The 27,874-nt window shown below is 33.8% G+C and overlaps 4 protein-coding genes and 1 long non-coding RNA gene across 9 annotated transcripts; 3 read left to right on the top strand and 2 right to left on the bottom strand.

Moving 5' to 3' along the window:
* Positions 1 to 79: 79 nt before the first annotated feature.
* LOC142538174 (serine/threonine-protein phosphatase PP1 isozyme 3) lies at positions 80 to 5,765 on the top strand. Of its 3 annotated transcripts, none has more exons than XM_075643554.1 (4): positions 80 to 376; positions 3,098 to 3,657; positions 3,723 to 3,939; positions 5,503 to 5,765. In XM_075643554.1, the coding sequence occupies exons 1-3, from the start codon at positions 199 to 201 to the stop codon at positions 3,909 to 3,911; spliced, it is 927 nt and encodes a 308-aa protein (XP_075499669.1). In that variant the 5' UTR covers positions 80 to 198; the 3' UTR covers positions 3,912 to 3,939; positions 5,503 to 5,765. The 3 variants fall into 3 exon arrangements, with proteins under 3 accessions (XP_075499669.1, XP_075499668.1, XP_075499667.1); XM_075643553.1 differs by lacking the exon at positions 5,503 to 5,765 and adding an exon at positions 4,970 to 5,471; XM_075643552.1 differs by having other exon boundaries at positions 81 to 376; positions 5,535 to 5,765.
* Positions 5,766 to 6,366: 601 nt separating this feature from the next.
* Positions 6,367 to 9,739, bottom strand: LOC142538158 (proline transporter 1-like). The gene is made up of 7 exons (XM_075643551.1): positions 9,476 to 9,739; positions 9,166 to 9,390; positions 8,888 to 8,982; positions 7,619 to 7,808; positions 7,409 to 7,533; positions 7,120 to 7,335; positions 6,367 to 6,826 (listed from the first exon to the last, which is right to left on the bottom strand). The coding sequence occupies exons 1-7, from the start codon at positions 9,573 to 9,575 to the stop codon at positions 6,449 to 6,451; spliced, it is 1,329 nt and encodes a 442-aa protein (XP_075499666.1). The 5' UTR covers positions 9,576 to 9,739; the 3' UTR covers positions 6,367 to 6,448.
* A 2,407-nt stretch (positions 9,740 to 12,146) lies between these two features.
* Positions 12,147 to 13,703, top strand: LOC142538132 (ras-related protein Rab2BV-like). Of its 2 annotated transcripts, XM_075643549.1 has the most exons (3): positions 12,147 to 12,357; positions 12,493 to 12,668; positions 13,010 to 13,701. In XM_075643549.1, the coding sequence occupies exons 2-3, from the start codon at positions 12,504 to 12,506 to the stop codon at positions 13,493 to 13,495; spliced, it is 651 nt and encodes a 216-aa protein (XP_075499664.1). In that variant the 5' UTR covers positions 12,147 to 12,357; positions 12,493 to 12,503; the 3' UTR covers positions 13,496 to 13,701. The 2 variants fall into 2 exon arrangements, with proteins under 2 accessions (XP_075499664.1, XP_075499665.1); XM_075643550.1 differs by lacking the exon at positions 12,147 to 12,357 and having other exon boundaries at positions 13,010 to 13,703.
* Positions 13,704 to 18,016: 4,313 nt separating this feature from the next.
* Positions 18,017 to 18,523, top strand: LOC142517274 (uncharacterized). The gene is made up of 2 exons (XR_012813032.1): positions 18,017 to 18,085; positions 18,263 to 18,523. It is a non-coding gene; the product is annotated as an uncharacterized LOC142517274 (long non-coding RNA).
* Positions 18,524 to 23,604: 5,081 nt separating this feature from the next.
* Positions 23,605 to 26,787, bottom strand: LOC142538108 (wall-associated receptor kinase-like 20). 2 transcript variants are annotated; one of them, XM_075643548.1, is made up of 3 exons: positions 25,926 to 26,787; positions 25,706 to 25,756; positions 23,605 to 24,812 (listed from the first exon to the last, which is right to left on the bottom strand). In XM_075643548.1, the coding sequence occupies exons 1-3, from the start codon at positions 26,689 to 26,691 to the stop codon at positions 23,761 to 23,763; spliced, it is 1,869 nt and encodes a 622-aa protein (XP_075499663.1). In that variant the 5' UTR covers positions 26,692 to 26,787; the 3' UTR covers positions 23,605 to 23,760. The 2 variants fall into 2 exon arrangements, with proteins under 2 accessions (XP_075499663.1, XP_075499661.1); XM_075643546.1 differs by having other exon boundaries at positions 25,706 to 25,762; positions 25,926 to 26,786.
* Between the last annotated feature and the right edge of the window lie 1,087 nt (positions 26,788 to 27,874).

Below are 27,874 nucleotides of genomic sequence, written 5' to 3'. Positions count from 1 at the left end.
TAACAATAATAATAATAATATAACAATTCAATAACATAATTAATTATTTTACGCACGCAATTTAATTTGCAAGTCCTTGGCTTAAAACCTTCACACCCCAAACGAGAAACTCTTGTCCTTCTCGAAAAGCGAATTCACACACACTCAAGTGCGTGAGTGTGTGAAAATCAAAGAGTAGTTTTGCGGCCGCAGGAATCAATGGACCCTGTAGTATTGGATAAGATCATAGAGAAACTGGTTGAAGTCCGATCCTCCAAGCCAGGGAAATTGGTGCAGCTGACGGAATCTGAAATCAAGCAGCTGTGTGACGCCTCTCGTCAAATCTTCAGTAATCAGCCTAATCTTCTTGAACTCCAGCCTCCTATCAAGATTTGTGGTATATTTCCTGTACCCAATTCAAGATTTTAGTTGTTTTTTTTTTTGTTTGTGTGCCCGAACTTGTCTGGCCTTTTGTGGTGATTTTGCAAAGTTCGCGACTTTATTGGGCCTTAGTGATGATACTAATTTGATTTTTCTTATTTTTTGTTATTGTTTCTTTGAACGTGTAGGGTTTGTTTATGGAGTGTCTTGTACATGAGGGATTTTGGTAGTTTTTTCCGATTTTGCATATTTCTTCCCATTCATTTTTTTACTACAAGGAAGTTGTATGATACATTTTTGGGTGTTCTATAAATTTGAGCTAATACGTGGATGTTCAGTCTGCGGGGTTTTTAGGGACGACAGTTTTTTCTCACATGGGTCCTTCCATGAGTGATTACTAAAAAGTTCTTTTTCTTTTGCCTTTGTTTTTATAAAAAAAATTCGGTTTTAGTTCTACTCATACAGGAATTCGGTCTAGGCGCTTGTGATTAACTCGATTGCTGGTTTTATGGCCCTATTATTTTGACAAATGAAGGTTTTTGTAATATACTGTTTTGTTTCGGAAATGAAAGTTTGTAAATTACTACGATGCCTCAATTGTGTATACTATGGCATTATCTTTTGATATTTAGTGTATGTATGAATTTCCTTCTTTTACCACAACCTTAAATAGGGATGGCATCTCGTAGTTTTTGTTATTGTTGTGAGTTATGATAATACAATTTATTCTTTGGGTATTTTATGAACTTTCTGTGTGGATTATAAACTTCACTTCCGCTTCTCCTCACTCCAAAATGGGAAAATGAAAGTGATAAGAAAATGTAGTTGCTGGATGAAATAGAAATTGAAGGAAGTAGAATAATTTATTTATGGATGAAATGACCTATTTGAATTTGCAATGTTTTACTTCAGAATATTGAGAAGCCGAGAGTATAAAAATTTTGGTCGAGAAAGAGCAAAAGTACGGTTTTTCTATCTTTTTTGCTTCTGTATTATTTGGCTGCAGTTCTCGTACAATCCTGCTTGCCTTCTCCTACTTTTTTTTTCTTTTGTTTCTTTGCTTTTCTTTTCATCTTTTAAGTTCTTTCAACCAACGTTTTTATTTACCTTCAATATTTTCCTGACCCTCTACTCGGGCCTCTGATTTTTCGCTGTTGTCTCTAGTTTCTCCTGCTTCCCTCCTATATTTTCTGTTTCTGTACTGTGTTGTTTCTTCCCGTTTATTTCTGGCTGTATAGTGTGTGCGTACCTGTATGAAAACCTCAATCACCTTTCTTTCAAGATGCAAGGAATGCCGCCCACCTATCTTGACATTCAACCTTTAACTTGAACTTTAATGTGAATTGATTACTTGATGTTCTATTGGAAAGGGTTATACTTAAGATTATAGGAAACCATACATCTCTGATTGTGGACTTTGAAAGACAATGATGTTTACTATGTTAGTTACAGATTACAAAAAGTGGATCAATCCAAAGGAGATGCTAGTGAATACAATTGTCTTGGACACTAGCTCTATGACCTTTTAGTTGAAGGGCTGGTGTTAGAATTGAGCTTAGGTATATCATTTTTTTAACTGTATAAAAGTTAATTTTTTCAAAATGTAAAATACTGACAACATCCAAGCTTAAAGAAATCATGGCGATTGATCTCGGCATTTAGTTTTTCGAGGAATTTTGTCAGATGGGGCAGGAAGGAGTTGAGGAATCATATTTTGTTTAAAACACAACTGGACCACCCTTTCATGTTTATCTATGCTTGCTTCACGACCAAGTATGGGTGGGCATTGGGACGGGTAGTGATTTTTACTACCCGAACCCCAACAAAATTGGCTACCCGATTAAAAATTACGGGTACTTGAAATTTACATTTTTCTGAGCAAAGCTAATCGGGATCTTATTTAACAAATAAGCCAATGTAAATTAAAATTGATCCACAGAAGAAACAAGAAATGTGATATGTGGTGATGAATTATCCAATGTCTTACTGTTGGTCAAGTTTGATTGTAGAATAATAGAATTAATTTGAAGTACTATATATTGTTAATTTTTTTAAATTTTCTACTATAAATTGTAAAAAGAGCCATATATTATTGTCTCAGGCTGGTTTAAACGGGTATGTATTGGGTGTCTTAGGTTCCAGAGGAGTGGGATGAGGATGTGCATGCTTTGTTATGTCATTATGGGAAGAAAGAAGTGAGGAAAGATTGGATTAATGAATTATCGCGTGGAATTAGTTTTGTCAGTTACCTTAATTCAAAAGTAAGGACTATATCAAATACCTTTGTAGAAATTGTGCTAGAGTCTTCACTTGAGGACCTCGTACCTTTGGATTGAGTGTTGATGGTAATATGACTTGAAACATGTGGTTTGAAGGTCTAATTCAGCTATAGGGATGCAAGGTCAGTATGATAAACTGATAAGCAATACAGTGGAGGCCTATTCTGCTAGGAGACCTTAATTTCATCTTGGAACAATGACTGTAAGAGAATGGTAAATAGAGAAAGACAAGTGAAAAATGTGATGCTATAACATTTTTCTTCCTTTTATTTCTTCTATGTAAATTATTTTGATTAGCAATTTGTCCGATGTTCACGGCATAAATATGATTCACTTTAACCTGAAGTTCTAGCTGACCTATGTTGAACAGCTGAAGCATGTTTAACTGTCAATCATTAATGTGGCATGTCATAAGTTTTGTTGATCACAACCATCTGGATTTGTTTTTGTTCTTGCAGGTGATATTCATGGACAATATAGTGATCTTTTGAGGCTTTTTGAGTATGGAGGTTTCCCTCCTCAATCCAATTACCTATTTTTAGGTGACTACGTAGATCGCGGGAAGCAGAGTTTAGAGACAATCTGCTTGTTGCTCGCATATAAAATAAAGTATCCAGAGAATTTTTTCCTTCTTAGAGGAAATCATGAATGCGCTTCCATAAATAGGATCTATGGGTTTTATGATGAATGCAAGCGTCGATTCAATGTAAAATTGTGGAAAGCATTTACTGATTGTTTTAACTGGCTTCCTGTTGCTGCACTCGTTGATGAAAAGATATTGTGCATGCATGGTGGTCTTTCTCCAGAACTTAACACCCTGGATCAGATTAGAGATTTACCCCGTCCAATTGCTATTCCGGATACTGGTTTGCTTTGTGATTTGCTATGGTCAGATCCTGGTAGAGATGTTAAAGGATGGGGAATGAATGATAGAGGAGTTTCGTATACTTTTGGCCCTGACAAAGTCTCGGAGTTTTTGAAGAAGCATGATTTGGATCTAATCTGTCGTGCTCATCAGGTGATTTCTTTTTTCTGTTCTGTTTTTGTAGTTCAGTCTGTTCACCTAACTAGCCGCTGTTGCAGGTTGTGGAAGATGGATACGAATTCTTCGCCGATAGGCAGCTTGTAACCATTTTCTCAGCCCCAAACTACTGTGGAGAATTCGACAACTCCGGTGCGATGATGAGTGTCGATGAAAACTTAATATGCTCTTTTCAAATTCTGAAGCCGGCCGAAAAGAAAAACAAGTTCATGATGTCAACAAAAATGTGACGCACATAACCACTTTTGAGTATTCAAGGTCAGCTGAATCTAGTGCTCTAGTTCCTAGTCCTGTTTCTTGTTGTCTTCTCTTTACCCCTCATTTTTTAAGGCAAAATTGTAATTTTTGTCACATATGTTGGTCTCAATGCTATTTTTGTCCCATTAAGTAGTCAAATCTAATCTCAGCCCGATATTTTTGCTTTTTATTCAAATTTAGTTTTTTTCCTTGAGAGTGCTGATGCAACGCTGACGTGTCTTTTACCATTGATGACATGGCGCCTGGCATTGTCGACATCTCCGACACCACGTAGCGCTCCACGGGAGACTAATCTTGTCAAAATTTGGAAGATACAAAAGTTGCTATTTCACCTAATTTTAGTGATTTTTCCTCCATCCTTTCTTTTGAATATTTTCCCATCCAGTGATGTTAATTACTATGATGAAGTTATCAATCTGTAAATAAAATAAAACTAAACTAAACAAAGTTATCTATCTATTTGCTGCAAAGAAGTTTCAACAATTAATAAAATGTACGGTCACGAAAAAATAAATTTCAATCAAGGTGCCCAACCTCTTGGTATTAAAAATGTAACAATATTTTTATTAAAATGATAAGTGCGAAGAAAGGTTATGCCAAATCTCTTTTTGTAATATGTATTGTAATGAATACTAAAGCTGTTTGATGTAAATTGAAGATGAGGCTCACGCTAAAGTTTTGCAGTTCGCTTCCTCGTATCTTAATAAATGTAAACACCTGAATAGGTAGCTCAACTCTTTTGGTATATGGTTCTTAGTAAAACATCCAGCTTTCAAAGAATAAGTTGATTTCCTGAGGTTACTGTTTGGGGCTTATCTCTTGCACTTCTCATAACACCGGACCTGTTTGTATCTGTTGCCATCTGATGATAATACTGGAAAAAACTTCCATATTGTTCTTTATGGTTTTCCAGTATAAAAACTTCTGGATTCTGTTAATGACAAGATGAGCTTTCAAAATTATTTTTTCTATTGTAGTTATGGTGCCTTGTGGTATAACAGTTAGTCAGTCGTTTGCCTTTTCCTTTAAGGGGCTTTCCTTGGTCTGTTGGGAAATGTGTTGAGGTGGTTGGATGCCTAACATCTACCTAAGTGGATCACTTTGATTTATGAATCTTTATTTGCACCATTGACTCGTGGTATCCGAGTTTATTTCTTCTAATTCTTGCCACCTGCAAACCAAAGGCATTTTGGTGCTTAACGGGAAGGTCATCTCTTCGTCTTGTTTTTTACTACATCTACACTACATTCTCAACCCTGTAATTTAGAGCTCTACTGTTTTGATATCGTGTAATGTTGTATGAATTAAGACAGAACGAGTCCATCTTTACTTTCTTTACTTCTATATCTCAGCACTCTTAAGTTGATTCATTCAACCAAGATGCACTAAGAGAAATCTGAACTATATTTGATTCACTTTTGGCGGCGATATTTTTTCACTGATGTCTTGTTCACCCACTTCTTCAAGAATTCATTAATGTTCATAAATTAATGCACATATGTGGGAAACTATCTCTAGATTTGTGAAAATCATTTCTTTCTTTCTCCTTGTACATGATTCCAGGATTTCCCATTAAACATTTCTACTTGCTGCAGGCACCGGACTGAGGTAGAAGAACATGCTGCTGCGGCCGGTTCGTGGATAGGACTGACTTAAGCTTTTATTTTCATGGGTTTGGTGTAGTTGATGAGCTTCCCCAAATTCGAAGATGTAATCTTCTTCCAACCCTCCTAAAAGGGTGTGTTCCTTGTAGATAAAATTTGTTCGGATTGGGTTATGGGAACCAAGACAGTTGCATAACCATGAAAATTGGCATATTTCAATGAGTTCTCAGTGTGATTTTTTTGTTTTGCCAAAATATGTAGAAGTTTGGATTGTATCATCTGTTTCACTACCTATTTCAAGCCTGAACATTAGGAAAAATAATTTTTTTTAATTAAATATTCATTAAATTTATTTACAATTATAATATGCTATTTTTTATATTTAAAAATAACTATTTTTAATTCATATATCAAAATTACGATGTAGTTTTTGACTATTTTTTATAATTATATTTTGATCATCATTTAAATATATATCAAATTGATTATAAAAAATATTGTATAAACATTCAATGCGTACTTACGTCGATGCACTTATCTTAATTATTCTTTGGGTATACATGAAAATAATCATGGTAAAAGATTAGTTAATATATTTGAAGTTAAAAGATAATTTTTTTGAAATAACTGAAAAATCCAGTTCTTGATTTTAAGTTAAAAAATATTCTACACCTTTTAAAATAATCTTACGCCTCAAGTCAAATAGACCGAGTGACATCTTACTCTAAAAACGAGAATGACTCGAATTCGAGTCACCCTGACACAAATCTAGGAAAAAAATCTCTTTGATTTATGTATGCTCGCTTCTTGTGCGCCATACCTGTCAATCTTTCTAACATTCCAATTTCATTATCTTTAAAACAGATATGGATGAATGAATCAAAGTTTCATTACAAGAATATAAATTACAAATCTGCAAAAACACTGTAAGTTTTAGAGTCCACAACAATGAGCCTTACTGCAGCAACAGCTGCTGCAACAGACACGCAGCTGAAGAAAATCACATTAAGCCAATGCCAATTCTTCTGCAGAGAAATTAGCTTATTTTTCTTCGCCACGAGATACATGTGGTTAGCAAGAATGAATGTTAGAGGGAATGTGCTGACAGCTCCGGTCAGGCTCATGAAATCTCCCAAGAACGGAAGCAATGCAGCCACCAACGTAGTTATTGCCAAGTAGCCGCCTCTCACGAGGATCCGGAAACTCAGATTGCGTATAGACATAGCGCTTCCGGTGATTCCATACTTCGTATCCACGAACTCGTACATCGGACTTGCAAAGATCTTAAAAACAAGTAGCAGTTGGTGCATTTCTGTTAGCATGTTAGCTAAATAACAACTAAATAACAAAGAGCAAGCTAGGATTAAAAGCAAAAAAAAAAAAAGCAAACTTACACAAAATTTTGACTAGTTAAAAAAATCGAAATTCAAAACAGTCTCTATCGACGTACACACATCGGTTTTCGAAAGGAGTCAATCATGCTAAGTTTAGAACTATTAAAAGTTTCGGGCTTTTGAAGATTTTCACGAGAGTGGAAACCAAGAAGAGTAGCAAAATTGAATGAAGGGGTGCTTACATGCAAAGAGATGACAGTTTGCAGGAAAGCTGAGATATTAGCCAATGTCTTCACCCAAACCGGACCACTCACACTGTTAAGCAAGTAGGTCGATGTACCCGATCCATAAGCCCAGTAACCCATAAACGTGATTGCAAACATCGGAAGAACTCCCACTGTGAACTGAAAATACAGTGCCCTCATCATGTTCTTCACAACTGGCTGCCTAACTGTCGCCTGCCAAATCGTAATCGTTAGTAATCTAGTCGAGTACACGGTCAGGGCCGGATCACTAGCTTCTATATCTGACCTGTATTTCTGGAAGCATTCCGGTATTGAATGCGAAAACAAGATTTGCAGATGCACCAATCGTCGTAAAGATCCTGTTAATCTTTGATCCTGGGATACCGTAATCTCTGGAAGACGCTTTGGTACCTGATAGAAGACATTATTCTATACATGATCTTGAATCGATATATTTTGGATTGTGGAGTGTCAAGAATTTGAAAACATGACTTACCATCTTTTAGCGCGAGCCCGAATGCTATAACGATGTAGATGAGACTGAAGAGAGTTGAGAATGCAAGCCAGACCCGGAGTGCTGACAAATGAGGTATAGAAACGGCGAAGAGAGCGCACCCGAACCCGGCTAAGGCGATGAAATATGGAAGCTTCATGTCATTATTTTCCTGGAATAGAACATACACAGCCTGTACGTGCATGTTTCACCACAGTCAAATTAATCGAATACAAAAGATATGTACATTTGGGTTTTTGTAAATCATTCGAATTTCATTATAATTGACATTTCTCCATTTTATCCATCCTGAAAAAAAAATCTTAATCTTATTTACCTTTCAAAAAATAATTAGACAAAAACTTGTGTGAGACGATCTCACATATCGTATTTTGTGAGACAGATCTCTTATTTGGGTCATACATGAAAAAATATTACTTTTTATGCAAAAAAAATATTACTTTTTATTGTGAATATCGGTAAGATTGACCCGTCTCGCAGATAAAGATTCGTGATACCGTATCACAAGAGACATACTCAAATAATTAATCAGAACCAAAATTAACATATGATTTTAATTTTTTCATAATAATGATTATAAGTTATTAGAAATAAATAATAATAATAATAACTTTTATTTTAATTTTTAAACAAATGATAATTTAACAATTAAATTAATTATTATCTCTATACTTTCTATATTATAGCTCAATGCTAGACAGCCCAAAATGATAGGGATGGTATCATGGTATGACCCCTCACCCAATTGTAGAACAACCGTACCCCTAGCCAAATTGTAGGTAAAATTTTACAATTATAATAATATTTATATTTGAATATAAATCAATTTAATTTATTTTTTTAAATAAAAAAACCGTACCCCTAAACTGGTAAAATATTAAAATTGAAGGAAATCCTCACTCCAAAGGAATTAGTCAAAAGTTCAAAATATTATGTTGACTAGACTTGTGTTCGATTTTGTCCGACGGCAGCATTTATGTTAGAATATATTTTCTTAAAAAGTATGTCCAAATTAAAAATAGAAATATTTTTAATATATATTTCATGTAATATCAAAATTTATTCACGTAAAAAATATCACGCATGAAATTTGAATATAAAAAAACTTATTTATTTATGTTTATATCTTCAAGCCAAAATCCACCCATCAATCCCAAGAAGAATTCAAATCCCTAGGCTAATAAATATATGTAATAGTTGACTTCAAGAATCATGATTGGGGAAATCAACCAAAACAAAGGGCAAATTTACCTTAAGAGCCTGACCAGCTAAAATAATATATCCCACGTTGATCATGAAAAGATTCACATATTGCAATCCCCATGTCAGCTTATAAGCCTTTCTACCTGCAAAACCAACCAATTAAATCATTCTTCTTCATTCATAATCGAGTCGAAAAAATTACTAAAATCGTTCTTATTAACATAAAAGAATTAATTTATTGTACTACGATCGAAATTTTGACAAGTTGATGATTTGCGGAAACGAAAAATATGACATATATATATAAAACCAACATGTAGAATTACCATAAATGAATCCTGCAAGATCTCTGTACCTAATATGTCTCTTCCCTCCATGTTCATGTAACTTGGCAACAAGAGAATTGGCGTAGAGAGATATGGCGGCGGCCAAGATAAGCCCAATCACGCCGCCAACCCAACCCAACGGGACCATCACAGTGCCTGAATATCCCAGAACATACGCGCTGTTGATCCCAGTGGTCAGCACAAATCCCACTTGGAACCAAGAATCTAACACCCAAAACACACACATATTCAGACCAATTGAAATAAAAATAAACAGCAGATTTTTTTTAAAAAAAAAAACAAAAGAAACCATGGCTGATTTGATGAGCAGTTGCTGGGATCTGAGCCGCAGAATCATCGGCAGAATGAATCTTCCCACCACCAGCACCGGAGCCATCTTCGACATCCATTTTCTTCTTCTTCTTCTTGTATTTGTTAAATGAACATACGAGAAGGAAAAGGAAATCAAAGGGCAGCTGGACCACGTTGATCTCTTCGTATCTCTACTGCTTGATTTAATTCGCTGGCTCTATTTATTTTGACCCGGCAATATAAAAATCCCATCAACAGAAGAATAAAATATATTCATATCACACACACACACACACACACACACATATATATACGTATATATTTTTTGAGAAGCAGCAGATATCATATATTGTAAGCTTTGTATAAGATATTCTGAAATTATAAATTATTCAGATGTCATCCTAAAAATCAATTAATATTTTATCGTATAAGTGACAATACCGACATATAACTAAGCAAACATCACAAAGATTTGGTTTGGACGTGTGAACCAACCAGCCGTGTTCAAATTTGTACGAAGAGTTTGAAAAAGCAACGGGTTTAAAAAGCAAATGACCATTTCAGTTCGTCGGGGCGCTTTGGTGCGTACGCATTTTGATACTAAATTGTTGAAAAATAAAAGATGAATAATTAAATTTTAACATGTACTACCAAAAAAATAAATAGCAACTTCGAGGTATCATGTATTGTCCTTTAAGATGGGTCATGGAAAAAAATTTAAAATTTGAAGTATAAATTTTTTTTAAAAGATCCATGTTTGGTCTCTTAAATTTATGTTTGGTAATCGACTGAATCGAATAAACTGATTTCTATTTCCGATCAAACGAACAATTGATTTTTTAGCTGTTAAAACCGATTCAACAGAACCGATAAAATATTGGTTATTTCGGTCCATGATCGGAATAACTATCTTTTTAAAAAATTGTGTTTTTCATAAATTTACTCTTCATATGATTTTATTAAATTCAAACACTCAATAATATAGAAATAATAATAAGTTGTGAATAAATATAATGACTTGTGAGATACTCGAGTTTTTTTTTTTTTGGAAGCAAAAGTATTTTTTTCATGGACAGATAAAATGAAAAATTTGATAAGTAAATGACCCGTAAAATAATTTCATAAATTTATTTTTATAAGATAAATCGATTCGATTCATATATGTAATAAAACAATAATTTTAACATATTTTTTTTAATAAATCCAATCGAAAATACGTGTCTGATTTTACAATAAATTTAAAAGATTCCTCTAAAACTGGGAAAGGTATGGTCCAATCATACAGCCGTGTGATCGACGAGACTCATTTCTTACTTGATGGGTTATATATCGCCACGTGACGAGAACGTGCGCCGACCCGCACGAATAATTTTTGGACACAATAAGATCACGAAAATTCCAGGATGGTGAGTGATTTAATTTCCATTTTTTATATTTATATTATATATATTATACTTGTAATAAAAATTCGATAAATTATGTTTATTTCGTACTCGGTAATCTCAACGCATCAATATTTTTGGGATCTCCTTTGACTGAATGGTCCAATCCGATTATATATTTAATTTTCTTTGTTTTTTAGGCATTTAATTTTCTTTGTTCCATACATTAAAATCACATGACGTCGGGGGAAGTCGACTCAAATCATTATTTTTTTAAGTAATTTACGATCCCTTTTTCAGTTTTTAGTTTTGGTTTTAAAAGTTCAAACCAAAATTCGAACAGAAAACTTGTAAGAGTCCTAAAATGTTTATATAATGTTACATGTTCGGATAATATGCATTGCATTACATGATAAAAACATTAAATTTATTATAAATGAACGCTGAATGTGCTACGTTTAATTTCCTATGTCATTATATGAAACGAAAGGGACGTCGGCGAAGGGACAAATATATAGGATTCTCGTGAACAAATTATATACCCTTTTGTTATTTCCATTGTGAAAATACAAAATAATAATTTAGAGTAGAGTAAGTCTTTTGTGAGACGGACGGTCTAACAGATCTTTATTTGTGAGACGAGTCAACTTTGCTCATATTTACGATAAAAAAGTAACATTTTTAGCATAAAAATAATATTTTTTCATAAGTGATCCAAACAGAATAACCGTCTAACATAATTGACTCGTGAGACCATCTCATATAAGTTTTCGTGTGGAGAGTAACTGATGGGTATAAGACCAATTATTTGTTGGATTAATAGAATCGATTGGGCTTAGTGCTATTGAGGTCCAAATCATTGATTATGCTTGCAGAAGCCCAAGCCCATTAAGCCCATCAGACGCTCTTAAAAATCTATAAATAGATGAAGCTCTTGGCAATTTGAAGGGGGCTCTCATTTTGATAAAAGTTCTTTAGTTCTCTGAATTTTCTTTGGTCTGCTTACTGACTTGAGCATCGGAGTGTCTACGTCGGGAACCCTCCCGACGCCCACTTAACGAGTGTTCGTGACGCAGGTGACGCCCCGCAAATTAACTGTATATCGTCTACGTGGATCCGTTTACCAGCCAGGTGAGCTCGTTTACGGGCCACGTGGACCAATTACTAATCAGTCGGATCTCGCGTGTGCAGTCTACTCGACTCATTTATTTTAGCTGCATCAGTAACTAATTTTGTAGCGATATGATAAGAAAGTTTTAAGAGAGGTAAAAACCAGAGGTTCAAGATCCACTTAATAATCACCCATCATTGGCCATTTAAATTGCTGTTATTACGGTTGGTCAGTTTTGTCTTTGCCAAAAAAATTGAAAATTTACATCTATTTTTCCTCTTACATCCATCGAACACTTTTCCTTATTTCTTTCTTCTCTATCTCAACAAAAGATTTCTTACAAATTTTATGAAAATGATCAACCAGATTAGGACAGGTTGATTAGTGGTGAGTTTTTATCCTTAATTTGTCCATTTTCTTGTGTTTTCTGACAAACGCAGTTCGGGTCTCTTTTTTTTTAAAACAAAAAATGTTTCTTTTGTTTCATTGATAATTATTGATGATATTGCTTCAAATTCGTAGGTGGAGGAAGAATGGCGTACAAGGTGGATCATGAGTACGATTACTTGTTCAAGATTGTGCTGATCGGAGATTCCGGTGTCGGAAAATCTAATATTCTGTCGAGATTTACCCGAAATGAATTCTGCTTGGAGTCCAAATCTACTATTGGTGTCGAATTCGCGACCAGAACTCAACAGGTTCATTTCACCTTTCTTTGTTCATTACTTTCATTTCGGATGTAAAATCAGGCAACATTCAAGATTTTCCAGTACCATCTTCAAATTGAAAATCTTGTTGAAGGCCAATATATATGTATTTTTATTACATTTTATAATTGCCACTCTCACCTTTGTACCACCAATTTTCTTCATCTATATCTGTATTATATATAAAAAAGAACATCAACCATCAATATATAATCATAAAAAATTCATGAATTATTAAATAATTTCTAACACATATTTTTAAAATGTATAAAAAAATTATGCGAAAATGCATGATGCATGTTTTATATTGACTTGTTATCATGTACCTGCAGGTGGAAGGGAAAACAGTCAAGGCACAAATATGGGATACGGCGGGACAAGAGCGCTACCGTGCCATCACGAGTGCCTACTACCGCGGGGCCGTGGGTGCACTCTTGGTGTACGACATAACGAAACGACAAACGTTCGAAAACGTGCAACGATGGCTACGAGAGTTGAGGGACCATGCGGATTCCAACATAGTCATAATGCTCGCGGGTAACAAGTCCGACCTCAACCACCTCCGAGGAGTGGCCGAGCATGACGCTCGCCTCTTCGCCGAGAAAGAAGGCCTCTCGTTCCTGGAGACGTCCGCCCTCGAGGCACATAACGTTGAGAAAGCGTTTCAAACGATTTTACTCGATATCTATCAGATTATTAGCCGAAAGGCGCTAGCGGCACAAGAGGCCGATGCCGTTGTCCCCGGACAGGGCACCGCCATCAAGGTTGGGGATTATTCCTCCAACTTCAGTAAGAGAGCTGCCTGTTGTTCTAATTAAAATGACCGATGGATGAAAGAAATTAAGTTTTGGTTACATTCTAGACTATTTAACTGAGTAAAAACATATGGATAATTTTATACAGTAAGAATTTGTAAACTTTTTGTCTGTTTTTGATGTTGCGTTGGTACTGTTGTCTCTTTTCAATGTTTTTATTTTTATTTGTTATTATCTTGTGGATTGTGTTCAAGAATCAAGATGTTTTTACTATTCTGATTAGATTGTATATCCTTCTGTTATATTCTGTCTTAAATTTAAGAAAACTAATTAACGAGTACTTAATTTGACTCCTCTGCTCTCTCGAGCTATTTCGTAATATTTCTACCAACATATTATCTTAAAAGATCAGAAAATTACAGTCAAAATTAATGGCTATGCTTTTGAAATCTTTTGTCCCACAATACAAACATAACCAGCTAAAGCCAGAAAAACAAAAGCAAGAAGAAATTAATTTAACAATTTTCCAAATAATCGTAAATTTCATCCCAAAAGTAAAGTAAAATTGTTGATCCACTAACTAGCTGTTAGTTTATATATATTATGTTGATGCTGATGGCTTATTGCATGGGAGAACTTATGGGAAAATTTGCGAGCCTAAATTTGAGTAGGCTTGCGATGAAATAACAATTGAATCATGTGAAGGCCCCTGCGAAGGAAACTTCTATTGCTAGATCCAGGATTTACTATTTGTTGGTACATCTTGTTAACATTTTATTCGTGACATTTATCAAGTCTCGATTGCTACTCATTATAAGCATGTCTTCAACATAAATGTATAACTTTACATAGGAATTTTGTGTGCATTTGAGGTAAATAAATTTTTCATGTTCGTTAATCTTAAAGTTAATTAACGACATAATTTTGTGAAATTTTTCATGTCATTGCTTAAACGCTTGCTTAAACCCATATAATAATTTAACGAGTCGGCAATATTTCTTTTCTTGAACGTGAACAACAAATCCTTCGGGATGATCCATACGGATCTTTTCTTCTAACTCATCATTGAAGAATGTTGATTTGACATTCATTTAGTGTATCTCAAGGTTATGCAGAGCTGAGATAATAATGAGTACACAAATAGAAGTGAGTCTTGAGATTGGTGTGCAGGTGTCGAAAAAGTTAAGACCTTCATTTTGTCTATATCTTTTAGCCACAAGTCGAGCCTTGTATTTTTCAATCGTTCCATCAACTATGTATTTTTTTTAGAATCCATTTGCATCACAGTGGTTTGATACTTAGTGGAAGATCCATCAATTCTCAAGTGTGGTTTTGAAAAATGATATCTATTTCATAGTTGACGGCTTATTTCCAATAAAGTGTCTCAAGGCTAGACAACGCTTCTTGCAAGGACTTTGGTTCATTTTCCAGCATGTAAGTGAGAAAATCTAGACCAAATGACTTCGGAGTTTTGGCCATTTTGCTCCGTCTAAGTTCTTCATTTTGTGCAGAACCTTCGTTCATCATTTTTCTAGTCGTTTTACTAGAATTAAGATTCTCTTTTTTTAGAAGAGGCCTCCATTTGATTAGGTTCTTCTTGTTTAGGAAAGTATTTACTTGCCAGTTCAATTCGTCTTTTACCGGAACTTTGTTCATGTTCATCCCATTGAGAAGAACCTTCGTCCGTCATTTCTACTATTCTTTGACTAACATTTTCATGTTTCATTTCTTTGCAGAGAAATATATTTTCAAAGAAAACGGCATTTCTTGACTGAATAGTCATTCCTTCGTTCATTCCAGAAATTGTTGATTTGTGTACTATATGCACTATTGTTATGTGTACATCAGATGAATCTCCAGTAGACCTTCTATGATCTAATTTTAACTTGTTTTGGCTTCGGCATTTCAACTTTTCCAAGCACCATCACACTTTGATATACTTGTATGAAGGTTTGTGACATCCACAATTCTTACAATGTTTTATCGTTTTTCTTGTAGGATAACTTATTCAGAATGTGTTTAGCCAATAATTTTGCTTCCTCAGCACAGGTTTTGGGGTAAGCCCGAACTCAGTAACATTGCATTTATCATTTCTTTCATAATTTGGATTTTTCTTGTGGCAATCCCGTTTGATTGAGGTGAGTATGAAGCAATAATTTGATGAATGATTCCCGATGAAGAAAAAAACTCATCAAATAATTATTCATATCCATCACCTCTGTCACTTTGTACATCCTTTACTTGTTTACCGGGTTGATTTTAAACTTCAATTTTATTACTTTTGAACATCACGAGTGCTTCATATTTACTTCTTAAATATACACATGATAGTATCTTGTGCAATCGTCTATAAACGTCACAAAATACTTTTCCCTCTAGTTTGCACAAAATTTAAATAACATAAGTCGGTGTGAATTAATTGTAAAGGAGTTGTACATCTTTCAATATAATGGAATGATGGCTTGATAATTTTTTCTTCAACACGTAGCTCACATTTATATGTTGGATCGATATCATGTTCAGGCAATAACTCTATATTCATTAAACATCATTAGATATTATAATTTATGTATCTTAAACGAACATGTCATAAATCAGAACAATCAACCAAATAAAGATAATCTTAAATTTTATTTCCGTCAAACTCATGGTGAATCGTTATACATTAATTTTGAATAGGCTCTCATCAAGATACTTATTCCCCACAAAATGATCATTCTTGATCAATACAAATTTTTTCGACCCAATACAAGTCTAAACCGACGTTTGACCAATGATGACCCGATACAAGATTCTTCTTTCTTTCATAAACATGTAGCACATCGACAAGGGTCACTTCTATTCCATATGTCATCGTCAAGACCACATTTCCAAGTCCATAATGTCTAACATGTCAGAATTTCCCACATAGAATTTTTTCCTATAAATCGGAATATATGTGGATAGCATATCTTTGTCAGAGCATATGTGGCGGGTAGCACCCGTAACAACCCACCACTCATTTGGTTTGTCCACCGTATTTGCTTAAAAATTAATTGCTAACAAATTCAATTCAGATAAATCAATTGGCACTGACCTCTCTTGAATCAAGTTGGATTGCTCTTTTCCTTTCTTTGAACATCTGCATTCCTTCTTCTTGTACTTCGGTTTCTCAATATTTTAGTAATTTCCTTTAAGCCTATTTGGAATTGTTTTTTTGTTGTTCTTTCCCATACATTAAATTCCTCTTCCTCCCTTTTTTGTCATCTGATTCCACCCTATTCACTTTTGTTTTCATATTCTTGTTGTTGTTTTCACTGTTACGATTGTCCTTTTCTATCCTAAATCTTACTATCAGATCCTCTAGACACGTTTTTTTTATTGTGCTTAAGATAATTCTTCCACAAATGATGGAGTTTCTCAATCACAGAAGTTATTTGAAAGGATTCGATCAAACTTGTCCCGCTGCAAGAAATCTCGTGTAAGATTACTTGCAGTTCTTGTAATTGACTTGCAAACATATTTGATGTCTATCATTTTCAAGTCAAGGAAACATCCAACAATGAACTTCTTCAGGCTCTTGCGTAAAAAATCACTTTGATTCTGTAAGAGTTATTGCTTGACAAATGTGAATGTATATAACAGCAGTAGTATAAGATTGTAAATTTGTGTTTTATCAGAATTAATTGTTGTGTAAAATGTTACAACATTTCAGACAACATGCAGCGGAATATTAAAGTTTGTAACAAAAATTGACTTTAAATAAATACAATAGACAAAATTAAATTTGCACAAATACCTCAAGGCAAAAATATTCACTAGAAAAACCACGGTGTTTTCTGAGCCACGACACTTTTCGAGCGTGGGTGCACTCACCCTTCGAAAAATTGACCGAAAACATTATCAGGTGGCCCCTCCATGCCACTTCCTGGACGCATGGGCATTCTCGCTTCGAAAAAAACACACCTTGAAAAAATTCTTGGTGGCGCAAAAAATGGTACCCCACGTTGCTATAATAGCTCAATTTTTTTTTATTTTTTGAGCCTCGAGTTTTTCCTCATATCTTACTTTTCTAATATTCATTCATTAAGCTTTCCAACATTTTTTTATTGCAAAAACTAATAAATATATTAATAAAGTTTAATTTTTATGGGAAAAAAGGCGGATTTTGATGTCTTCGTACACGTGCATGGCTTGTTACATTTGATCCATTCACGAAAGATATCGCAATATATAACGAATTTGTGTGAACTAGAAAAAAAAATATAGTTTCAGAAAACTAAGCCAAACGGTTGAATTATCCGATAAAACAAAATCATTTAATTTCATATGTATATCAAATTATTCAAACCAAATTTGCCCGAAAAGGACAGAAATCTGATGCACTGATTCGATTTAATAAATTTGATGCTTCCAATTTTTCTCATATGAACAATGCACAATCAATTCTAGTTAGATTCGACATAATTAATTTATTTGATTCTATAATCAAAAAATTTATTTGATTGATTCACGTAATTTACCATTTTTTCATTTTGGTCAAACAGTTTAAATTTATTATATAAAGACATCATTGGCCAGAATTTGTAAGTACGAACCACAAATTTACAGTTACAATGGCTATGCTTTTGAAATCAGTTCTGGTGATCCTTGCTATCGTCGCTCTTACATCAGGTTTCAAATCTCACTACTACTTCATAGCAGTTTTGATAAATCGATTCGATTCGATTCGATCCGTCTTTTGTTTTTCGAAGATTTGAGTCACACTGTTTATCCTGCCACTAACTATATATTTTCTTGTTTTCGAACAATAGTAAATTTTACCCCAAAGTATATATTCTGTTGATGCAGATTGCTTGGTGGATGGGAGAACTTATGGGAATATTTGCGAACTCGATTTCGACTACGATTGCGACGAATCGATGATTGAATCATGCGAAGTCCCGTGCAAGCGCAAAATTGCTTACCCACGTGGTTTCATTTCGAGTGAATGTACAATTCCCTTGACTCCAGCTAAACACCAATGCCAGTGCAAGTACTATTGCTAGATCCAGATGATTCACTGTTTCATTGTAAAAACTAGCAAAATAATATATAAATGAAGATTTATTTTTTATGGCTAGTTACGATGATTTTCCATGTATACGTACGAGAGTACGATTTGTTTTCGAATTGTTACGCTAGAGAGCGACGACGATGACATCTCCGGTATCGATTAACTGAATCTCCCGCTCCATGTATCTTCAAACCCGGGGCTTATTGCTATTGATTCGATGATCCCCATAGTCGTCGGTGCGACGCGAACTTTGTTGATACGTACATAAAAAATGAATACAATAATCAAGGTTTTGGTTAGATGTTGAAACCTCTTCGTATGAAATCGTAATCCCCCATCTAACTCGGAAAACTCTACAAACTAAATTTATATTCATTTCAAAACAATTTTTAAAAAAAATCACCAAAAAAGTAAAATCAATACTTGAATCTATTGCTATGATAATGTAACCAAATTATGTAATCAAAAAAATCTGTTATTACATTTGTAATAAAATTAAGTTCTTTGAGCACAACTTTTTTTTTTCCCAGATTACCAACATTCATATTTTGACTACAATGTTAGTAGAAATATTATTTAAAGAGGTTATTGGCCAGAAATTCTATAAACATATATTATCTTAAAAAATATCAGGAAAAGGAAAATTTATTCACTATGACTATGGCTTTGAAGTCTGTATTGGTGCTCATTGTACTTGTAACCCTTGCATCAGGTATCATCAACTTCCAGTCTTAATCCTAGAAAGTTCAGTCATTTTTTCACGTGACGTCAATGTGTTTGTTTCGTGTCACGTATGCACTCCAATCGATTAATTAGAATCGCAGAAGATCATCCTGATCTTGTGATTGAATGCAGATTGCAGGTTGGTGCATGGGGGACTTTTTGACAGAATTTGTTCGTTCAAAGTTTTGTATCCATGCAGTCCAAATCCAGGGGTATACGAGGATTGTCAAATCGCCTGCAAAGAAAATTTGCTTAATCCACGCGATTACATTTCGAGTCATTGTGCTTTTTCGACGTTCACAACGTTTTTTTATTGCATGTGTACCTACCATTGCTAGACCCAAATTATGTTATTTTACTATTAAATAAAACATGAACTTACTTTTCTAGTATGTATACATGTTTTGAGTTTTACATAATTTAATTTAAATTTTTTTGTTGAGTGTGTTTTGAGGCGAAATTTTCATTTTATATTTTATTTTGATACGAAAAACAAGGTTTCAAAGACTTTTTTTTTTTTTTTTGTTGAGTGTGTTTTATACGAGACGGTTTCAGAGATATATATCCTTGAAATGGGTGGATTTGATTCATATCCAGAGTAAAAAATAATAATTTTGGACACCCATCTTTACTGCATTGGGAGCTCACGTCTTACTTACGTAATACTTGAAGCATCACCTGCCTCAACATTTAATCACATATTTATTTAGATCTCACACCTAAATATTAGAGGACTTAACTCATATGGCTCGATCTAGATTATGTCTCTGATGTCATTTGTAGTACAATATAAATCAAATATGTTTATAATAATGATATGATTTAGTCGATTCTCTATAATGAATCATAAACACATTATTGTGATAATGTAATCAAATTATGTTATTTTTTAAATTTGTTATATAATTGGAATATAAAATTAATTTCATTGACCAAAAGAAAGAGTGCCCAAAAATCAAATACATGGATGCGATTTAAGTAAACAAATCGGCGAAATATGGTGTCTGATTTGATTTTAATTATCGAATAAATTCTAAAATATCACCATTATAATTTTATCAGATGTACACAATCAACTCTACATACATTTGGAAATAACTAACATTAAGTTATGCGCATCACTACTCCTCATAAACCATATAAAAAGAAATAGGTTTTTGTGAGACGGTCTCATTAGTCTATTTTTGTGAAATGAGTCAATGTGATTTATATTTAAAATGAAAAGTAATATTTTTTATATAAAATATAATATTTTTCTTGAATCGAACAGATCGAAAATTCGTCTTACAAGCGGGTTAGAAGAGGATAATGGGATTTAGTGAACCCGCGTGCAGACCTGCCCTGCCATTTTATATGTATATTTAAATATGCATTTATATATATATATATATAATATATGATTAATAATCTATTTATATTTTTATTATACTGAATAAAAAAATACCTTAATTTACTTATTTCAGTGGATAATATTTTAGGTTCAAAATAATTTTATTATTATGATATATTTAATATGAAAATATACAATTATAAATTTTTGTTATTAATTGAATATAAATTGATAGATTTTAACTTTGATAACATTTTTTTTCTAAATATTATTAATATAAATTTGAAAAGTAATTTTAATGATTTAGTATTTTTTAAAATTTTATTGTGTATTGAAAAATGTAAAATTTATATAGTCTTTTGCGTGTATAACACTGATTCAACCCACCGGATTTATGAGATGGATCTCGAATTTGACCGAACCCATCTTAGACCCGCCATTGCCATTATATATATCTTAGTGAGATATTGTAACGTTCCAAATTATATAATTAAATTGATTTTTTTATGCAATTTTGGGATAAAAGTAATTTATTTACCAAATATATTAATCCAATTGACTAAACAAGGTGTATTGTGCTGATTTAATTCGTTTTTATCCTCTCCTACTCTCTGCAATATTTCATGCATCAAATTAATATTGAACAGGTATCTTGTGAGACAGACAGACAGTCTATCCTATCGATATTCACAATAAAAAGTAATATTTTTAGAATTAAAAAGTAATAATTTTTCATGGATGACCCGAATAAGAGATCTGTCTCACAAAATACGACGCGTGAGATCGTCACACACAAATTTTTATCATTACCCTAAGGTATTGTTGGCTTTTGATTCTCATTGTTTGGCAAATAAATCTTCATAGATAATTGAAATCATTACACCAAGACATACTCGTGCGACGGAAGATCTCTTCCCATTTTCAAATATATTGACACAATCGCTAAATATCTACTCAGATGCAGCACAGTCGTTGGATCAGTGTGAGCCCAATATATTTTCTGATCCAAGGATTATTAACTCACACCCAATGGAGCATGCCTAATCAATATATCTTTTAATATTAATATTACTATATTCGGAGCAAATTGTCAGTACTTAGTAATTGGGTCAAAATATTATTTAAAGAGATTATCGGCCCGAAAATTCATAAAATATAAAAGATCAGAAAAAATTGAAGTCATAAATGGCTGCGCTTTTGAAGTCTGCTTTGGTTGTCATTCTACTCGTAGCTCTTACGTCAGGTATGTACTAAAATAACATATTTTTGTTCGAGTATAATGGATATCGACTTTGGTGGTGTTTGATGAACTGTTTAAATCATTAGTTTAAACTAATTTTTTTTGAAAAAAAATCTTTTTTAACATAAAATATATTAAAATAATTGGATCTTGAATGCGGGTTCGGTTAGTTCGGCTAGCACCATCCATCGGGCGAAACAATTGGCATGTGGTTCGTGTGTTCTGGCTAGCATCGATCGCCTATCGGCCGAGTCATTGTTTGACTAATTTTGAGAAGATTGAAGTTGTCGAGGAAAGACAAATCATGAAACGTGACACGTTTAATTTAAAGCTATTATTATTACACAGAATATATTTCATTAAATAAAACATAAATTTTTTGGGATAAATTGACATGAAATTGTATTTAAATTTGGAATGGTACTTCAAGATCAAGGACTATAATAGGCTCACTCTATAATCCCGCCACACAAAAGAAGGGCCCGTAAAACGATAAAAAAAAAAAGGGGGAAAATGAATTTTATTAATAATTTTCCGGATTAATTTCATCCCAAAACATAAAATTTGGAAATCTTTGGATTTTTTCTTTGAAAATTTTCCATCCACTCGTGGTTTAATTTTATTTATTTAAATTGAGAGATCGTTTCAAATATGAGATCTTGATGACAGATAAATCGTCGTCGTCTTTTTTTGTTGATACAGATCACTTGGTGCATGGGAGAACTTATGGGAAGATTTGCACTGCTAATATTTTGTATCCATGCAAGGAAGAGATAACTGAATCATGCGAAGGGCCCTGCAAGAAAGCCATTAGTTACGGATCGTTTGCATTTATTTCGAGTGAATGTTTACTTGCGACATCAACAAAAGATCATTACTGCCATTGTAGCTTCTATTGCTAGGAAATCAGTGAACTATTGGACTAAAATAATGTTATCTCGTTTATTGTTTTAACAAAATTTGTTTTTGTGTCGTGAATTTTTTTTTTTATTTTGCCTTTTTTTATGTTATCAAAATTCAGTTTTAATATTTTATATTTGGTTTTTTCACAATTAAACTTTTTTCGACATGATGTGCAACTTTGATAAAATAAAAGATATATTGACTAGAATTGAAATTTGATCAGATATATGACCAAAATCAAAATCGCAAAATGAGAAAATTACCAAACCGAAAATGGAGTTTCCCCACTCCATCTTGGTAAAGATGACTATGGTCTATGGCGATACTTTGACGTCTATAATAAATCTTTGTGAAACATGAATTTGTAAATTCTCTATGTCACAAATAATGAAATATTCATTGTTTAGGATCCAAGCGTTATAATATTTAAATAACAATATTTGTTGGAGTAAATTAAGCACCAAATTTGGCGATGCGCGAAACATTATTTTTAAAAATAATAATGTTCTAAGTACTAAAGTTATCTATTATTATTATATATTGCAAATTAATTTTATTGTTCATCATTTAAATTCTTCCAATAACAATCTACTAAATAATTTATAGCAAAAATATTATTTCTAAAAATATAATATAATATTTTTTACTTACTAAAAATATAATATAATTGAATAAACATTCTAGATTGATTCTATATTAATATTAAATATATTTATGTTCTAAATTATAACTTATTATACATGTGCTTTTTTTTCTAATCTATATAAAATAGTTTCTTGGTGTAATTTAAAAATCTCTAAAATATTTCTATTTCTTTTTTTAGCTCCAATTATTTTTTTCCATGAAAAATTTAATCTATGTAAAAAAAATCTATAAAGTTATTAAAAATTTTAAATTTTTCGAGTACTTGTAGGTGAAAAAAAGTGACTGGACACCGGAGCTAAACAAATAATGTTACAAGGAAGAAACCCAAATGTCCATAAAAATACATACTAGCAAACCGAACCAAAACAAAACAAAGTAAAAGGGTCAAAGAGAAGCAAAGCACATCCATTCGCATATAAAATTAACCGGCAGCCATAAATTTATCTGATATTTTACATATCTGCGGCCTTAGCAGTTGCAAGACTGATGATGTATTCGATCTCCTCCGTCACCTCTTTCATGGATGGCCGGTTTTGCCGACGTTCTTCTAAGCATCCGATCGCCAGAAAACCAATTGCCTTCATGGTTTCCAGCTCTACCTTGCTAGCTCCCTCTTTCAGCAATGGATCAGCAGCATCCATGATCTTATCCTCTTCCACCAATCTCTGCACATAAACCGCCAGATTCACGTCATCTGTTGGTCTGTTGAAATCAATCGCTTTCTGGGATGTCAAGAGCTCCAATAAAACGACCCCAAAACTGTATACATCACTCTTGTCCGTTAGCTGATAGTTCCTGTAGTATTCAGGGTCAAGGTATCCAAGAGTGCCCTGAGCACAAGTGGATACGTGGCTCAGATCCGTGTGAGCTAAACGAGACAGCCCGAAATCAGAAACCTTTGCGTTTAGTTTTTCATCTAGTAAGATGTTGCTAGACTTCACGTCACGGTGGTAGATTGGTGGAGCTGCAGCGAAATGGAGGTAGGCTAGTCCCTCAGCAGTTGCGTGGGCGACACTGAGACGACGATTCCATGAAAGAAGACCCCTGTTGCGGCCTTGTAAATGGTCCAGGAGAGTTCCATTAGGAACATATTCGTAAACCATCAGTGGCTGCTCGAGCTCAACGCAACAACCAAGGAGCCCCACAAGGCTCTTGTGATTCACTTGACATAGTATCCGTACTTCATTGAGAACTTGATCGGTGCCTTTCGTGTTACCAAGCTTAGCACATTTGACAGCAACAACCGTTCCATCATGAAGAATACCTTTGTAAACTTCACCATAGCCGCCGACTCCAAGAAGCAGGTCCTTGGAAAAGTTATTTGTGGCCTTCTTTATTTCTTTCCCGCTGAAGATTTTCGCAAATCTGCCGCCACCTGAATTAAGAATCTCTTCGCGCTCTCGAGTAATACGATCTTGCTCCTCTTTGATGCGACGGTGGCGCTTGTAGACGAAAAATCCAATTAGTGCTGACACGAATGCCACACTTAGGCCTGAAGTTAAGCCTGCACATTCAACATTTATCAATGGATAAAAAATCATCACCTCGTTGATAAATTAGACAATTAACAACAATCCAATCATGAATTTTCATCTTTTATTTAAAAATTTATATTCTTTTTAAATTTTATAATTATAATTTATTTTGAAAAAAAATAACATTTTTATATCAAAAATAGTATTTTTTAATGATAATCAGGTCAATTCGTCTCTGTTTTTTTTTAAATAAATAAATTTAATGTGAATAATTTTCAAAGTAGATTGACCGTAGATGACAACCTGATAACCGCGTTTTTTAGTGAATCACGCAACATACAAAACTACATAGCCCCACAATTAAAATAGCATTATTTCTTTTATTAATTATTCATTTATAAGTATATAATACAACGTAATATTATTTATATTTTGAGGCCAGAAAAACTAACAACATATTTTTTAAAAAATAAAAAACTATAGAAATAGAATATTATCCTTCCGAAGTTCTAACTAAAATATGAGTAGTAAAAATATAATATTAGATACATTAATAAATTTTTTAAAATAAATGTATTTTATTGGTCTAAACTTAGGTAAATGAAATAAATTAATAATTTCGATAAATTAATTAAAAAAATAATTTTATGAAAGACTGTATTCGTCTATATCATAATTTCGATATAACTTTTATTGTTATGTGTTTGTCTCTTCGTGTTTATTAAATTCCAATCTTTCTTTTATATTTTTTATTTTTCAAATTTTTAATTTTTTAGTTGAATTCGAGTTGACGTGATATCATGCACGTTATCCGACAAATATATCAATATCATATTGATGTTACATCGACACAAAATATAATTAAAGTTATATAAAAAAAACAATGTGAAATTTTATCACTTAAAAATAAAATAGTGCGTACCTGCAATTAGGGCAGTTCTCTCTTTACCACAGTCATTTGAGTCTCCACACACTGGCTCTACATACCAAAACGAAATATTCAAATTATAAAAAAATTAAAATAATAAACCAATAATTTTTTTATATATAATAAATTAATAATTTTGATTTTAGTATTTCATATTAAAAATATAAGTTTTACCGTAAAATCAGAAATTAATATTTAAAATATAAAATTTCACCTTGAGCGCAGACTCCTCCAACTGGATCCCATCGCCATCCGGAATTGCAGAAGCATCTGCGGATCCCATCATTCGAGTTCGGGTCCGGCCCACACGCAGATTCCGACCCGCAATCACCCTGGCCGCCACACGTCGGCTCTCTCGGCAAGAGCCATTCCAATTCGACGCCAGGCTGCGGCCACTGGCTCGCCGGCAGGTCGTAGTCCAGGTTCACGAAGCTCCGGTACGCCTGGCACCCCGAATCCCTGACCTGTATCCGGTACGCCGTCGTGGATCCCCCCGCACCGAAAGCGCAGCAGAGGCGCGCGTCGGCGCAGTCGCGCCCTGCGCTGGTCCCGTTGGCGTACACGTGACAGAGGCTGTTGGAGGAGCAGTTCAGAGGCGAGCGGATAAGGCTTTCGGAGCAGTTGAGGTATAAGATGGTGTTGCTGCCGGTGATGTTGAAGGGCGCGGACGCGTTGAGCTGGAGGCCGTTGGAGGAGAAATCCCGCGTGATGCAGGTGTTGGGGAAGAAGGGAGCGGGGGAGATCACGAGGCGTTGAGTGGCCGCGGAAATGGAGGTGATCGGGTATGTGTTGTTGATGGAGTCGAATACGAGTGTGGAGGAGGCGTCGCAGCGGACTTTGTATTCGGGATCACCGCAGCTGGGGCCGGTGCTCAGTGGGTAGGGGACGGCGGTGGAACCGCAAGGAGGACAGGCACTAAGGGAGAGTGCGCATGGTAGCAGAGCCGCCGCTAGGAGGAGGAGGAGGAGTGGATTGGCCATGATGGCTATTGGGATTACTGGAAAGAGACGGGGGACTGAATTTAATTTGTGCGTGTATTGACTTTATTTTAATTTTGGAGGTTGGGAAGTAAATTAAATTAGGCTGAGAGAATGTAATTATTACTTTCTACTTTTTTGTTGAAAGATTTTGATTTATTTCCCATCTTTTCACACTTGTAATTTTGTTTTTATAATTCCAACTATTGAATCGGAGATGATCTCACGTGTCGTATTTGTGAGACGAATTTTTTATTTGGGTCATTCATAAAAAAATATTACTTTTTATGATAAGAGTATTATTTTTTATTGTGAATATCGGTAAGTTTGATCCGTCTCACAAATAAATATTCGTGAGACCGTCTCACGACCTGAATCATTAGCTATGTTAAAATTATCTTCAAAAACAAAATTACTTGAACAGTAAAACGAAAAGTTTACTTCGAGAAGACTTGTAGTTTTATTACATTTTTTTAATAATAAAAAAGAACATTTTCATTAGGCCATCTTCAATCCATATCCTCTATTTTTCATCTTCTATCCTCCAAAATAGAGATCCATGATCTCTATTTTCAAACACCTTCTCCAACCCATATCCTCTAAATATTACCAAATACTCTATTTCTTTAATTTATTTCATTTTCAACTCATATCCTCTAAATATTACCAAATAATTTTTTTTAATTTATTTCATTTTCGAACACATACACACATATAATTAATTAATTTCATAATATATTATTTAACTAAACTTAATTAATTCGCTAAACATGACACAACTACATGTAATTCGCTTATTAATTTTCAAAAGGACTATATGGCAATTTTTAAAATATCTATTTTGTAATTATTTTTCACCCCTTTTCAATCCTTTATATGAACAGTGATACTCCATAAATAGAGGATCACTGTTGCATACTTTAAAATGGAAGAAACAAATAGAGTACGGTTGGAGAAGATTTCATCCTCCACAATGGAGGATTCCTCCATTATGGAGGACGGTTGGAGATGCCCTTAGGAGTCACCTTACTGCTCACTTAACCACATGAATAGAGAGTCTAAAAAATTACCCAACTTTAGTTGACTTCATTCCTTCTAGAAGACCCAAAAAGTTTTCCTATTATTAAACGATTTTAAATTATTTCGATACTTTCGGTAAGTGGATGGATATTTCAAACTAGTGATA

This window comes from Primulina tabacum, chromosome 1 (genome assembly GCF_025594145.1).
Source record: "Primulina tabacum isolate GXHZ01 chromosome 1, ASM2559414v2, whole genome shotgun sequence".
Classification (NCBI taxonomy): Eukaryota; Viridiplantae; Streptophyta; class Magnoliopsida; order Lamiales; family Gesneriaceae; genus Primulina; species Primulina tabacum.
The sequence above is the reverse complement of the archived record's forward strand: the minus strand, read 5'-3'. Positions and strand labels throughout refer to the sequence as shown.

Bases quoted from the DNA above. Each gene is read 5' to 3' on its own strand.
- LOC142538174 (XM_075643554.1), top strand. From the start codon at position 199: ATGGACCCTGTAGTATTGGATAAGATCATAGAGAAACTGGTTGAAGTC. The intron at 377-3,097 runs GTATATTTCCTG...TTGTTCTTGCAG, and splicing joins GCCTCCTATCAAGATTTGTG to GTGATATTCATGGACAATAT. The intron at 3,658-3,722 runs GTGATTTCTTTT...CCGCTGTTGCAG, and splicing joins TAATCTGTCGTGCTCATCAG to GTTGTGGAAGATGGATACGA.
- LOC142538158 (XM_075643551.1), bottom strand. From the start codon at position 9,575: ATGGATGTCGAAGATGGCTCCGGTGCTGGTGGTGGGAAGATTCATTCT. The intron at 7,809-8,887 runs GTAAATTTGCCC...ATGCACGTACAG, and splicing joins TAGCTGGTCAGGCTCTTAAG to GCTGTGTATGTTCTATTCCA. The intron at 6,827-7,119 runs GTAAGCACCCCT...CTTGTTTTTAAG, and splicing joins AAACTGTCATCTCTTTGCAT to ATCTTTGCAAGTCCGATGTA.
- LOC142538132 (XM_075643550.1), top strand. From the start codon at position 12,504: ATGGCGTACAAGGTGGATCATGAGTACGATTACTTGTTCAAGATTGTG. The intron at 12,669-13,009 runs GTTCATTTCACC...ATGTACCTGCAG, and splicing joins TCGCGACCAGAACTCAACAG to GTGGAAGGGAAAACAGTCAA.
- LOC142538108 (XM_075643546.1), bottom strand. From the start codon at position 26,691: ATGGCCAATCCACTCCTCCTCCTCCTCCTAGCGGCGGCTCTGCTACCA. The intron at 25,763-25,925 runs GTGAAATTTTAT...TTTGGTATGTAG, and splicing joins TGGAGGAGTCTGCGCTCAAG to AGCCAGTGTGTGGAGACTCA. The intron at 24,813-25,705 runs GTACGCACTATT...TTGAATGTGCAG, and splicing joins GAGAACTGCCCTAATTGCAG to GCTTAACTTCAGGCCTAAGT.